We start from the raw sequence: 15,681 nt of genomic DNA on the forward strand, positions 1-15,681 counted from the left end.
ATTCAAGGTCTATTAGAAAAGTATCCGACCTTATTTTTTTTCAAAAACTATATGGATTTGAATCACGTGTGATTGCGTCAGACAAGCTTGAACCCTGGTGCGCATGCATGAGTTTTTTCACGCCTGTCGGTTGCGTCATTCGCCTGTGGGCAGGCTTTGAGTGAGCACTGGTCCACCCCTCCCGTCGGAATTCCTTTGTCTGAGAACGTCCTGAGAGACTGGCGCTTGCTTGATCAAAATTTTTTCAGAAACTGTAAGGCACATCCAAGTGGACACCATTCAAGAAATTCAGACGGTTTTTGGTGAAAATTTTAACGGCTGATGAGAGATTAAGGAGTGTTACTATCACTTTAAGGACAGCCCACGGCGCCGGATGGCACACCGTGCCCGAGCCGCCGTCGTCAGCCTGTTTCGAGCTGAAAACTTCCAAATTTAAGCCTCTGTTGACACAGGACGTCGTGAGAGAGCAGAGAAGTTTCAGAAGAGGTCGGGATCAGCAGTTTATCCGGACATTCCACTGTTAAAGGAGATTTTGTAATGAAAGACGTGCGGACAGATTCGCACGTCGGCACCCAGCCGCTCATAGCGCGGCGCCACAGCAAAACACCTCCGTTGGAAGTCTCACAGGACAAGTTTGAACATGCCCAACTGTTAAACAATTTCTCGGATACTCACTCGACTGAAAGCCATCGAAAACCGCCTGAATCTTACGAATGGTTATCAACATGGAGGTGTTTTTCTGTGGCGCCGTGCGATGAGCGGCTGCGTGCCGACGCGTGAATCCGTCCGCACGGCTTTCATTACAAAATTTCCTTTAACAGTGGAATGTCCGGATAAACTGCTGATCCCGACCTCTTCTGAAACTTCTCTGTTCTCTCACGACGTCCTGGGTCAACCTAGGCTTAAATTTGGACGTTTTCAGCTCGAAACAGGCTGATGACAGCAGCTCGGGGCACGGCGCGCCGTCCAGCGCATGGCCTGTCCTTTAAAGCGTAGTAACACTCCGTAATCTCTCATCAGTTGTTAAATTCTCACCGAAACCGTCTGAATTTCTCGAATGGTGTCCACTTGGATGTGCCTTACAGTTTCTGACAAAATTTTGATCAAGCAAATCGCCAGTCTCTCAGGAAGTTCTCAGACAAAGGAATTCCGACAGGAGGGGTGGACCAGTGCTCACTCAAAGCCTGCCCACAGGCGAATGACACAACCGACAGGCGTGAAAAACTCACGCATGCACACGAGGGTTCAAGCTTGTTGATGTAATCGCACGTGATTCAAACTCCATATAGTTTGAAAAAAATAAAAAGGTCTGTGTGTGGAGCCGCTGAAGAGGAGGTACTGCTGGCCCACCACCACCAGAGGGCACCCTGCCTGGAGTGCGTGCTCCAGGCACCAGAGGGCGCTGCCGCCTCACAGGAGCAGCCGGGGGTGACAGCTGACATCCATCACCTGTGACAGCTGTCACCACTCATCTGATCTGCATCGGTATATCAGCAAGACGTCATCTCCACCTCTTTGCCGAGATATCGTTCTACCTGAAAGGTAATATCCTCAGCCTGACTGCTTGATAGAAAGCCCTTTTTGTGATTTTTGTTGAGCGATAACAGACTTTTTCTCCAAGAGGAGGTGGAGGTAGCTTCCCTGCCGTGCAGATTGCTGGGTGCAGGACGCACCCACGTTTAATTGTGTTTTTGTTCCTCGCCAGCAGTACCAGGTCCGACACACGGAGGCAGTGGCCACCTGGGAGTTCGGGACTTGGCGGCTCCAGTATTCCCGGGGTCTGGTGGCGGAGGAAATCGTGTGGTTCCGGTTCTGCTTTGGACAGGCCGTCTCCTATCTTTGAGCCTGCCCACACGACACCTTGTAATTTGACCTTTGATCTATTGTGTAATCTGTTGTGTTTGTTGTGCACGTTCGCACAGTAAAGTGTTGTTATTTGACCTATTCCATTGTCCGTTCATTTGCGCCCCCTGTTGTGGGTCCGTGTACTTACACTTTCCCAACAAGGTCAGTTTCTTTTCTAATAGACCTCGTATATACAGTCTGTTAGAAAAGTATCCGACCTTTTTATTTTTTCAAAACCTGATGGATTTGAATCATTATGTGCTTGCATGAGCCAACCTTGAACCTCATGCGCATACGTGAGTTTTTTTTTTTCATGCCGGTGGAGAGGTGAGCCATGCTCCGGGCGGCCATCAACATGCTGAATGACTGGATCATTTCCAAAGTGAATGCTGTGGTGATGCGGGACCGTCGTGTGACTGTCCGAGAAATTGCGGAAGAGGTGGACATCAGCACTTTCGGCACATTCCACTGTGACAGAAGATTTGGCCATGAAAAGAGTTGCAGCGAAATTCGTTCCGCTTCTGATGGAGCAAAGCGCCTTTGTGTTGAAGTCTCACAGGACATGATGTGACATGCCCACCTCTTTCCACAATTTTCAGATAGTCACACGACTGAAAAGCCACCGAAAGCAGTCTGAATCTTCCAGATGGTTGAAGAGGTGGGCATCATTTTTCGGAGTCCAGCATGTCCTGTGAGGCACTCGGGATCGCCACGGTGGATCTGCATGTTGATTTGGCACAGGTGGCAGGGGTGGGATTTGAACCCAGAACCTTCCGAACTGAAACCAAGCGCATTAACCACTTGGCCACCACCCCTATATATATAATTATTTAGAAGACAATGCTCATACGGCTGAGGGTATTTTAGCATTGGTGTTTATATTTTATAATATCAAAGCTTATGGGCAGATTAAGCAGCAGCATTTAATTTCATTGTACATGGAATATTGTTGATAAAATTTAACTTTACTTCAGGGGAAACTTTTTCTCTGGGGATCAAACATTAATTTAAATTAATAATTTTGTATTTTTGTATTTTTTTTTATCATATGAATTTCCTCAGGAAATTTTCTTGTAATGTTTGTGTTAAAACTGTTCAGTTTTGCTTTAAAAATTGTGTTCAATTGCATTGTCATATCTGACTGTCATACTTCTATGTGATAAAAACAGTGTTTTGTCATGTGAATTTCCTCAGGAAATTTAATGATTGTAATGTGTTTGTGTTAAACTGTTCAGTTTCGCTTTTAAAAATGTGTGTTCAGCTAGTTGCATTGTCGTATCTGCCAAACTGAGTAAAAACTTACAATATTTTTTCATTGGAATTTTCTCAGGGAATTTATTGAGAGCAACGTTTGTTTTAAAACTGTCCAGTTTTGCTCTTAAATTATGATAATGTATTATTAATTGTATGTAGATGTGTAAAAGATTGTAGATTTGTTTCAAGCGGTGATTTATGTTTAAGCTGAATTTATTTTTGCTCCTAAAATGTGTAGTTGTTGCTAGATCAATAGATGAATTTTTTTTTTTTAGGTTTCATTACTATTTTCTCGAAGATTTATCTTATTTTGTCTGAACATTTTTTGGGAGTAGTGTCAGTGGTATGCCACATAAGAAATCTTTTGTAAAGTTGAAAATGTTTTATGTGCTTTTTTAATTTGTGAGCAATTATGTTTAATTCTGTAAGATGAATTCCATCATTTAATCTGTAAGTGATTTCAAAAGTTTCTGCATTGTTGATTTTATATGTGAATTCCATAAATACATTGCAAGTTACTGTTGAAATAAAACCTGTTGAATTTTAAGACATTTATAAAGTAAAGTTAGTTCTCAATAGGAAAAATCACAAAAATTGTAGATATATTGAGCAAGAACACTGCACGAACATCATATGAACAAAGAATGAGGGCAGGTAATGTTCGCATTCGAACATTCTACAAATGTTCATTTAATGTTCTGCTGCAACTGTTCATATGATGTTTGTGAACGTTTGTATAATCACTGAATGTTTGCATGCAAACACGTGGTCTCACGTGGTCGCACCATGTTCATGCATGTGCACACAAGCATGTATCTATCTCACCCAACAGCGACTGGAATTTTTCAAGCTTCGCCAAATCTTTTTTTTTTCTTTCAGCATTTTTCATCTGGTTTGGGCCTCATTCGCCCAACTTTGTGTTATGTGTGAAGGGGCCCTTAAGAATGTGATGTTGACCTGTTTCTTGGTGTTTCTGTCCCAGAGTTTCACGGTTCCATCGTGGGAAGCGGAGATGATGGTGCTACCCGTGACCTTGAGCACACTGATCCTGCTGCTGTGAGCCTGAGGACAAAACACAGACAGAACCATCAAAAACACTTCAAAGAAAAAGTAACCTGCTACAAAAACAAGTTGTCGAAGGGAACTTTTACTGAACTGTGCTTTGAAAACCAGATTTGCATAAAAAGTCCACTTCACTACTTTTAATATCTTTTCTCATAAAATAATATACACAAAATTATCTGCAAAATTGTAAAATTATAACAGTTAAGTAATTTTTTAACGCATCTTCAGTAAAACAATTCTTTAATTTGCAAAGTTGCAGTGTTGAGAAAAATCCAGATGCTGTCCCTTCATGTCGTCTCATTGCATTTGGTGAAAATCATTTTAAGTCATCTTAAGAGTGACCTGCAGTGAGACCTGAACCCCACTGATAATGGTAAAGACATTTCTGTTGTGTTGGCAAGTCGATCAACTCTTACAGGTTTTTTGTTGCTCCATGAGGACGTGTAAGGAGGCTGGATAAACCACATGTTGCCCTTTATGTCTCCACACACCACCAACTCTAAGAATACACAACACACAAACATTAGGAAATCCATCTGGTCATGCAGTCATCCAGCACCATGTCTACCATGCCTTGGACGGGGAAGTTGGATGATTCCAGCATCCACGGCTGACTGACATCGTGACGTGGATCCACCATGTATGACCCCGTCACATTAATCCCATTTTCCCTGGTTGGTATAACAAATATTTTTATGTTCATGCTGGAGATTCCCCTGAGATCAAAGTGTGCACTAATGTTGTTATTGAGTGTTGTTAGAAGGAAAAGTGATGTAACACAGTGGTAAACATACCACTGTCCCAGCTTTTTTGAAACATGTTGCAGGCATCCATTTCAAATGAGCAAATATTTGCACAAAAACAATAAAGTTTACCAGTTTGAACATTAAATATCTTGTCTTTCTGGTGTATTCAGTTGAATATAGGTTGAAGAGGATTTGCAAATCATTGTATTCTGTTTTATTTACATTTTACACAACGTCCCAACTTCATTGGAATTGGGGTTGAACATCATGCACAGTGCCCTTGTGAGCTGTGCAGGGCCTGAATTAAGCCATATTTTGGAAAGGGCCAAAACACCAAAGCCCCTAGTTAGCAGGTTCTCCCCCAGAAAACTTTGAAATCTCCCATCCATTCTGGTGCATTTTCAGGTCTAATTACCATTTATTTAAAAAAAAAAAAAATCCAAAAATGTTAGTTTTTTTGTTGGGTCAGGTCAAGCTTTCCACCCCAGTCTTTTCTGAACCACAATGTATTTTTAGAGGACAAGCTGGGACATGTCTATCTCGGCTTTCAGTGCTTACCAGTCGAGTGAGTATAAAAGAACTTGTGGAGAGCTGGACATGTCCCAACTTGTCCTCTAACACTCCGAAACGGAGGTGTTCCTTTGTCTCGCTTCATCAGCGAATCGGTCGTGACGCACGAAGCCTCCGCGCGGCTTTCCATGACAAAATCTCTTGTTAAAAGTGAAATCTGCCGGAAAATGGCTGATGTCCAGGTCTTGTGATAACCAGAGAAAGAGCACACGACGGTCTCGTATCCACAGAGCCATCAGCTTAGAAATGATCCAGTGGTTTGTGCCGCATTGTCGCAGCTCGCAGCGCGGCGCACCGACCGTCCTTTAAAGGGGTCCTTAAACCTGTAGTTAAAGTCCTTATTCTCTGTGAAGCCCGTAAAATTTTCACTGAAAAAGCCAGATACATTTTTCGAATGGTTTCCAGGTGCCAGTCTCTAACAGCTTCTGAAAAAATTCTGATGGAAAAAAAGTCCTTTTCATTCCGCCATTTCCAGACAATGAAATCCGACGATGGGGGCGGGACCACTCCTTCCACAAGGCGTGCTCACAGGCGAATGACGTCATCGACAGGCGTGGAAAAACTCACGCATGCGCACGAGGGTTCAAGCATGTCTGACGTAAAAACATATGAATGAAATCCATATAGTTTTTGAAAAAAATAAAAAGGTACGATACTTTATGGACAGACCTCGTATATATAGACATAAATATATTTAAACATTTTTGTTTCCGCATGTGAACGCAGCTTAATGAAAAGAACTTATGGCGTTGAGTTATAGTCTCAGTATATTGACATTAAATTGCGGCATAACGACTTTAAAATAGACATTTGTTTTACATAATTACATTAAGGCTCTTGTACAGTTAATTTTAGTATTGGAGAATTAGTTTTTGTGGTTCATGCAATTGATGGTGAAGCACTGGCTGCCTTTTTTTCTCCTCATATCGCTTCTGTTTAACAGGATCATGGTCTCTCTCCACGCCGCTAGTCACGTGACGTCCATTCCAGTCTCTATTTCCATGGACCGGCCAACTGATCATTGCCTTCACCCTTCCCAGCGTGTGTGTGAAACGATTTTTAACCATTTGACTATTGACTTGACCCTGAATTTAAGTAGATGCACACATGCATCTGTTATGATATGAACATGCGGAAAACAAATTATTATTTAGCAATTATTTTTAGTGCAAAATAAATTTTCACTTACAATTTCAATATGAGCATCCTGGCCTGCTTCAAAGTATAAAAAAATAGGTCTTAAAAATAAATTTTTCTCTGTCGTGTTATTGTTATAAAAGTGTATAAATTAACAAAAAAATATATATATAATCCAAAACAATGTAAGAGTGAAAGTCTGAAAAAGTAAACAATACTTACAATATTTATAGCTGTTGTCGCGCACCTTTTCCACCCAGCCATTTTCCTTTTCCCATTTGCCCATGTATTTTTGCTTCTTTTTGTTTGTTTTTTCGAGGAGGAGTAACGACGTTACAGACTTTGCTGTTCGTAGGCGTATCTGCAATACCAGTGTCGGTGTCTGTGTCGGTATCAGACATGCTGCTACGGTCGTCCGACGACCGTCGTCGGCTCATGATTCTCGTCCGGGATCTTCTTGCGAGCAGATGTCCCTCGACCAATGAGATAAGAGTGATTCTGTATCGTCAACTCGTGTCTGTCAGCTCATTGGTGAAGAGGAGAGAGGCAGGGATCAAATTTACCGTAAGTTTCCATATAAAGCGCCAGTCAATTCCATTGACATTTTACAGACTTTTTGATTCTCACAGAAATACAGGACAAATTGCGTCCCGTTTCAGGTCAATACGGAACGCACACTTTTATTTCCAAATAAGGGATGATTCCGTTTTTCAAGGGACGGTTGGCAACCCTACCTGTGTACAAGGTGAAGGTCTGGCGCTTTTATTTTTTGTTTCTTTGTTGTGTTTTATTCCATTTTGCTGTACAATTTTTTTAAGTTTGTGAATAAAGGAAATAAATAAATACTAGGACTAAGGGAGGGAATGTTAGTTGAGGGTGGTGTTATTTTGCAAAGATGGATTTTATGTTGGATTACCACTTAAAATATGGACATGGTCCAATTTAGTGGGAATATGCTAATTTTTGCTATATTTGATATCTTGAATCTTCTTTGCAGAGTATTTCAGGTCTGAAGTTGCCACTGCGGCACCACGCACATCACAGAACCACAGTCACGTATTGATCCGTCAGCATGAAAGGGTTCAAATTCAGTACTCAGTGATTACAACATCTAAGGAGAACTTGTTATGCGGCGCACCTCCGTCCACAGATACAGCCGTCAACAGGCTCCTCTTCTCCAGCGGCTCGTTGCTGCTGAGGTGAACTGTGCCGAAAGATCCAGACAGGTTGACATTTGGACCCATAGGGATCTAGAGGACAGACAGGCAGACCAGAGTTCACACATCAGACCACAAATGGTTTGACAAAGATTACACACACTACAATTTTCATAACAATGTGACATTTTGTTAAACTCCCATAAAAGTGCAAATGTTGAATTAATTTAAATTAAAAAGAAATTCTACTTGGGCTTCCAGGTAAACAATTGAGTTATAAACTGCAGGAGACTACTAAAAGAGTATTTGTTCATATTAAAAGAAAAAAAGTCACTTTTCTTTTATTTGTAAATTTTGTAAAAGATGAAGTCTACTGTCCAGTCAGTACCAGTTTATGACTCTTCTCCAGGGAAATTATTTCCTTTTCGCGTCCTGAATATTTTTAATATTCCTCTGACTGTCTTTAAGCTGAGAACTGCAGTACTGAGAAGAGACGCCGACAGCATCAGACTCACCATGAAGGCCAGATGCACTTCGCATTCGGACTCGCCTGCCAGCCACAGGCTTTTCTCGTCATTACGTTGCAGCCACAGAACTTGTGTGTTTTCATTCCAACTGCAACAAAAAAATAAAAACCACAAAGGGTGTCTTCATGGTCAAGAACCAAAATCCACTTTTTCACACATAGAACAAAACTACATTAAGCAAACACAAGGTAGGAATGTTCTGAATAAGAAATGCTGACGACACGTCAGTTCTACGTTCTGACGAACTGATGTGCAAAAGCTCGCTAAGTAGATATTAACAGACCTGGATCATGTGATCCACAATTTCCTCCACAAGCAGCGGATTCAGCACAATTTGATCATCAAAGATTTTTCCGACACCAGATAATGCACTCAGGAGAGACTAGATAACCTCAGAAGGTTGATCCCCACCCCAGGATGGTACCCCACCAAAACAACCAGTCCCAGACCCAGAACCAGCACTGAGTCAATCCCCGCCCAGAGACAGTGGGGCTCCCAGGGGCCACAAACTGGCCCCAAACCTCCAGCCATGAAAATGAAGGCACCTGGAAGGTGGAAAAAAGTTCCAGTTCCTGGAACGGCTGCTTGATGCTGGCTCCAAAAGAGAGCAGGCTCCTGTCAAAGCCCATGTTAAAATGTCCAACTTTAGAAAACTAATAAAAGCAATAAACATGTTCACAGCCTGGACCTCCTAGACCTCAGTGCTGCTTTTGATACTGTTGACCATAAAATTGACCATAAAATTTTATTACAGAGATTAGAGCATGCCATAGGTATTAAAGGCACTGCGCTGCAGTGGTTTGAATCATATTTATCTAATAGATTACAATTTGTTCATGTAAATGGGATTCTTCTTCACAGACTAAGGTTAATTATGGAGTTCCACAAGGTTCTGTGCTAGGACCAATTTTATTCACTTTATACATGCTTCCCTTAGGCAGTGTTATTAGAAAGCATTGCTTAAATTTTCATTGTTATGCAGATGATACCCAGCTTTATCTATCCATGAAGCCAGAGGACACACACCAATTAGTTAAACTGCAGGAATGTCTTTCAGACAAAGACATGGATGACTTCTAATTTCCTGCTTTTAAATTCAGATAAAACTGAAGTTATTGTACTTGGCCCCACAAATCTTAGAAACATGGTGTCTAACCAGATCCTTACTCTGGATGGCATTACCCTGACCTCCAGTAATACTGTGAGAAATCTTAGAGTCATTTTTGATCAGGATATGTCTTTCAATGTGCATATTAAGCAAATATGTAGGACTGCTTTTTTGCATTTGCGCAATATCTCTAAAATCAGAAAGGTCTTGTCTCAGAGTGATGCTGAAAAGCTAATTCATGCATTTATTTCCTCTAGGCTGGACTATTGTAATTCATTATTATCAGGTTGTCCTAAAAGTTCCCTGAAAAGCCTTCAGTTAATTCAAAATGCTGCAGCTAGAGCACTGACAGGGACTTATCTTAGGGACCTCATAGTACCATATCACCCCAACAGAGCTCTTCGCTCTCAGACTGCAGGCTTACTTGTAGTTCCTAGGGTTTGTAAGAGTAGAATGGGAGGCAGAGCCTTCAGCTTTCAGGCTCCTCTCCTGTGGAACCAGCTCCCAATTCAGATCAGGGAGACAGACACCCTCTCTACTTTTAAGATTAAGCTTAAAACTTTCCTTTTTGCTAAAGCTTATAGTTAGGGCTGGATCAGGTGACCCTGAACCATCCCTTAGTTATGCTGCTATAGACTCAGACTGCTGGGGGGTTCCCATGATGCACTGAGTGTTTCTTTCTCTTTTTGCTCTGTATGCACCACTCTGCATTTAATCATTAGTGATTGATCTCTGCTCTCTTCCACAGCATGTCTTTTTCCTGGTTCTCTCCCCTCAGCCGCAACCAGTCCCAGCAGAAGACTGCCCCTCCCTGAGCATGGTTCTGCTGGAGGTTTCTTCCTGTTAAAAGGAGTTTTTCCTTCCCACTGTCACCAAGTGCTGGCTCATAGGGGGTCGTTTTGACCGTTGGGGTTTTTCTGTAATTATTGTATGGCCTTGCCTTACAATATAAAGCGCCTTGGGGAAACTGTTTGTTGTGATTTGGCGCTATATAAATAAAATTGATCTGATTTGACTTCACAGAGGAGTGATCACCTTGGCAATCTCTCTGCCTCCTTGATTTAATGCTTGTGAATAAATGCCTCAGGTGCGGTTACTTCCATCAGATTAATTCTGCTCTTTTTCTCTTTGTCCGAGGCACTGACAACACCAATGACTGATCCTGACCCTGCACTTCAGGGCACTGGACTGACTTTGGGATGCCACACCTCTTGCACCACTGACCAGAATTTGTGCTCTGCAGCCAATCGGTGCTGGACATGGACATCTATCTTAAAGGTGCGTTTATACATAACCAAGACGCGTTACGAATGTCATTTTTCTGTCATTCGTGATACATTCCTGACATTCTTAATGTGACTTAACGCATCTGAATAAGTTTCTTAATAGTGTGTGTTGGTGCGTGATATTCTTGATATTCATGGAGCATGTTTTTGCCTGTTAAAAAATCTTCCACGAATGTCACACACCATCCTCATTTCGTCTCACGTCGTGGAGGTCGCAACTGAGCATATTGATCCGTCTTGATGAGTATTGATCCTTAATAGAATGTGACAACGTTCGTAGTGGTTCCTGTGATGGTTCTTGGAGCCCAAACTGTCACGCGTTATTACGAAGTGACATGGAACCTGTCAAGTTTTGACACGATTTGTAACGCGGCATCATATTTCACTGCGCGCCACGACAAATCAGTTTTCTGTCACGTGCGCACAATTAAACTCGGCTCCAAATGTCGTTCCACAGTTCCTGCTGAAGCGCCTCAGGACGCTGCTGCAGGTGTTCCACCTGCTGTTGTAACCGATGAACGGGAGAACAAGTCTGACCCTCTGGAACCAGAGGAGCGAGAGGAGACTCACGTGCAGCCTGACATCTCTGCACCTCCTCCAGTCTGGCGGAGGAAGAAGCGTGCGCACAATTAAACCCTGCTGCACAACATTCAGTTTGATTGCTGACACCAAGTCAGCTAAAAGTCAAATTTCAGTGCTCTTCAGCGTGCTCCTGCAGGTGTTCCACCTGCTGCATGTGCCTGATGTTTGGGAAAATGTGCCAGACGAGAGCCGCATGAAGCTACACATCTGGCTCTGTCCTCCTCCTCTCTGCACCACTCCATGGCACAGAGTCCAACTACACATACACTGACAAAGTTCTTCTGGAAAAACTGGAGCGATCTGAATTCGGTTGGATGAATATGGGTGGGTGTGTGTGTGTGGAGACAATTCACCTCGTTCACAACGTGACAGAATTTAACGATGCGCTGTTATGCGCAATAGTGCGCGATAGCACGTAACAACGCGGAACACTATTCTTGACCGTGCATAATGGTTCCTGATAATTCTCCGGCAACATGTGCCATTAACCGTAACATGTGGTAACAGGTTGCAGCAGTTCCTGAGGACACCTGACGCCTCTGCCCCAAATAATCACATTCGTGATCAGCGGCCAAGAATGTGTACTTCGTGGCATTCGTGACTTGTCGTCGTTATGTGTAAACGCAGCATTAGACTCCCAAGATGGACTCTGCTTTTGTTGCTCTTCTGTTTCTTTTGTTTGTAAAAAAAAAAAAAAAAAAAACTCTTGCACAATCTGCAAAAACCTTATAACTGTTAGAATGGCCCAAGCAGAGGGTCACCCCTCTGAGTCTAGTCTGCTTGAGGTTTATTCCTCATTATCGTCAGAGGGAGTTTTTCCTCACCACTGTTGCCTGTGTGCTTACTCAGGGGGGTTGGTAAGGTTAGACCTTGTGTGAAGCACCATGACGCAGCTTTACGCTAGCGCTATACAAATAAAATAAAATTGAACTGAAATTGAATTCCCAAAGGTGAAATTGGCAAAGTGCTCAGATTTGTCGAGTTTGGCCAAGCATGTCGGGGGAAAAGGCACATTGATACAGGGAACTGGAGCTGGAACTGTCTGAAGCCCCCCCAAAACCCTACGACCTGAATATACACTTGTTTCAGCATAACTTTAAACATACAAATGTAAAAAACAAACATAGCTACAGTTGAGGGTGAGGAGATATCCAGGTAAGTCTTACGTGTGGATCATTTGGTTCCACTTGTTTTCCTCCGTGTACGCAACATTATATATGACGGAGCTTTGGGACACACCAATCAGGATGGAGCAGTAGATAAGGTGGATCATTACATCCGACACGGAATATGTCAGCACCTTCACCAGGCTGAAATTCACAAACAGGATGGAGACAAATCTTGAAAGATGCACTTCCTCTTTACTCGTGTTTTTGTTCAGTTTGTTAGCAGATTGAAAGCTGAGTTGTTGTTTTTTTGTTGTTTTGTTTTTTTGTTTTTTTTTTTTACTTTGCACTGCCGTGTTGATTCCACACCAGCTTCCAAACATCAACGGATGGTTTTCTGCAGCTGACAGCAAACTGAGAATCAGGCATACAGCAGATCGCTGTGATGGGAAAGGCTGAAACCTGACACACACAAAAAGACAGCACATTATATCAATGCATGCACACATTCAGCACAAACACTTTGTGAAGGGTGATGTATTATTTTTTCCCCCACCTGCTTCTGACCAACCACAGAGTTGTTCTGCCACAACTCCAGGAAACCAGAGTCAAAACCAACGAGAACCAGATCGCCACTCTGAGAGAAGCACAAAGCTGAAACAGCGCCCCTCAGGCAGGGAGGACTTGCTGCACAGGAAGGACAGAGCAGATTTGAAGGATGAGCAAACTAGGGGAGTATTTTTTAAGAATAAATCATTGTAAAATCATTCTGAGTGTGAGAGAAAATTCATACGCATTTTCCATAACCAGCGTCGCAGCGAGCAGTCTTGAGACACTGTGAGGAATTCTGGGAATCCTTCCTTAGGAACGACTGCATGAATTCCCCCACTGTGACCCTGGAAGGTGCTGAAATGCTCCACCTGTGCATAAAAAACAAAAACAAGAAAAGCATGACAGAACATTCTCACCATGAAGAATGGCAAGAAAGATTTTTAATTCTGAACAACAGACCTGTAAAGGTTTCCAAAGCTGCACCGTACCGTCGTCAGACGCGGTGAAAACAGTCATTTCCTCTGCTGCGACTTCAGCCTCCCCTTGAAAGCAAATTCAGAATAAAACAAAGGTTGTGATATGATGTGAAAGAGAATGAGATGAATGGATGAAATGGGATCTTTTTTATTCACATTCACTATATTCAGGAACTAGCTTTCATTGGAATTTTGTGGAGGCTTGCAAAACTATAGATCTTTGAAACATGCATACAATATCAAAAAATAAAATTAGAAATACCATTTTCACAGAAGCCTCAGAGGTGGCCATCTTGGATTTGTTAAAAAAAAAGTTTCCCCAATATCTCATCTTCCAGATGACCGGGTATCTTGATCCCAGAGACAAACTAAATACACATTTTGAAGGCCATGGAATTCAGTGGTGCTAATTACACTAATGTACATGTGAGCAAGGACACATTTATGGGCAGCCATCCTGGATTTTCAAGTGAAGATGGATTTTTTTTTAATATATATATATCTCTGGCTTTCAGGGTAACTAGAATTCTGATTCCAGGACACGAAAACTAAACTGTACATACGTTGTATCCAATCAGACAATGAGATAAACCGTCCATTTTTAAGAGATTGTATAGTTTTCCTTTGACAATTTTCATCTTTAAGTCTCTTCAAACACGGTTAGCTGAAACAACACACACACACACACACACACACACAAAAATAGATCCACGTGTAGCTAACGTGGTCTTTCTTTTTGCTTTGTACAAGGTGGTCCAAAAAAAAAAAAAACGCCCTATTTTCTTTTTGAACTCATTTTTACTCAGATGAGATATTTTGAAAATTCTTTCACCAAACATTAGCAGAATGATGGGAGATTATGTCCTTCAAATCTGATAGAAATTGAATCATTTTTGGTGGTCTGTCCTTCATAGTTAATAATATGTTCTATCCAGGCTCCTATTTGACGAATAACTGCAGCAACACGAACGTTGAAATTTTCGATGACTCGTCCAATCATGTCAGCTGGTATGTGCCTGATTTCCCTTCTTATGTTGACATTTTTTTGGACCACCCTGTACCTGCAGGTACTAGAAGTAGAAGGACTGCATCTGGCAGATGCTCAAAGTGCTTTACAATGATGCCAGAACACAATATAACAATGTTCTAGAAGACTAGAACAGCATGAGCAAGACACCCCGGCTCAGCGAACTTAGTGTGGAGATACAAGCCCAGGAAGCAGTGCATCATCTGCCAGTCTCATCATCCCACTAAATACTGGATTCCCTGGCCCTGAAAAGTGTATTAAAATTCTAGAAGCTGGGATACTGAAAAACTCACATTTTAAGCTACTATTTTTACAAGTTCAAGATTGCCACCATGGTGGCTCCCAGCAAAATGGAATTATCCCTTCTCTGATTAGCTACTGCATGCACTTTAAAAAAGTACAGATTTACTAATCTTCACAAAATTCTAATGAAATTACATGATGCCCATGACTATTTATAGCAGCTTTACCTGCATTTTGAACAACTGAGCAGTGGTGCACACGCTGTTTGTGTGCAGGAATGTGGCAGATTTCTACTTTAGTTTCCCAGCTCCAAACATGAAGCGCCCCTTCTGCACAGCCGGCAATCACATACTGTCCCTGAACACACCAAGAACAGAAACCAAGTAAAAACCCTTTCTAAGAGTCTCCAATGACATGTTGATGCACAGAGAAGCAGAAGAACGTTCAGTGGTGGTGGACGTCAGTGCCGACTTTGGTACGGTAGATCACAGAATGTTGTTGGCTTGAGTGTTTGGTTGCAGTGGTTTTTGTTCAACCTCTTCAATAGGACTGTTTCTGTGTAGGCTCTCAGTTGTCCAGGTGGTTTCCATAGTAGAGAAGCTTGAATCTTCGACTGGACTGGGTTGCTTGATGCAAGGATGTTTCGCTTCAAATCGCAGAAGCTTCCTCAGCTAAAATTCTTGCTCTGGTGGTCTGACTCCTGTCTGACCCTTGTCGAGAAGAACAAACAGAAGCCACAAAAGCTGGAGTTTTAAACCTAACCAGACACCTCCTACCGAGACGCAGACTGCTATTGGCTAGTGATTAAACAACTGCTTTAATTAGCACCTATTGTGCTCTAGTGAGCACCCTCCTAATGACACGGTAGCTGTCCCTCCTAACGATAGGACTGACGCTTCTTCTGATGACATGAATGACTCATTACCATGAACAAAAGACTGAAACTGCTTTGATCTGAGTACCCCATTGTAAACATGGGACAAAGTATGTCTCAGACCCC

General features: G+C 42.2%; 1 protein-coding gene across 1 annotated transcript in view; it reads right to left on the reverse strand.

Annotated features, from left to right (window-relative positions):
- Positions 1–15,681, reverse strand: part of LOC117505830 (telomerase protein component 1-like) — a 165,737-nt gene that overhangs the window by 4,713 nt on the left and 145,343 nt on the right. Inside the window, 10 exon segments of the mRNA XM_034165368.1 lie at positions 4,057–4,161; positions 4,581–4,663; positions 7,756–7,867; positions 8,290–8,389; positions 12,444–12,587; positions 12,727–12,845; positions 12,940–13,070; positions 13,177–13,303; positions 13,395–13,477; positions 14,909–15,038. Of these exon segments, the coding sequence (XP_034021259.1) occupies positions 4,057–4,161; positions 4,581–4,663; positions 7,756–7,867; positions 8,290–8,389; positions 12,444–12,587; positions 12,727–12,845; positions 12,940–13,070; positions 13,177–13,303; positions 13,395–13,477; positions 14,909–15,038 (1,134 nt within the window).

This window comes from Thalassophryne amazonica, unplaced genomic scaffold, assembly GCF_902500255.1.
Source record: "Thalassophryne amazonica unplaced genomic scaffold, fThaAma1.1, whole genome shotgun sequence".
NCBI classification, from domain to species: domain Eukaryota; kingdom Metazoa; phylum Chordata; class Actinopteri; order Batrachoidiformes; family Batrachoididae; genus Thalassophryne; species Thalassophryne amazonica.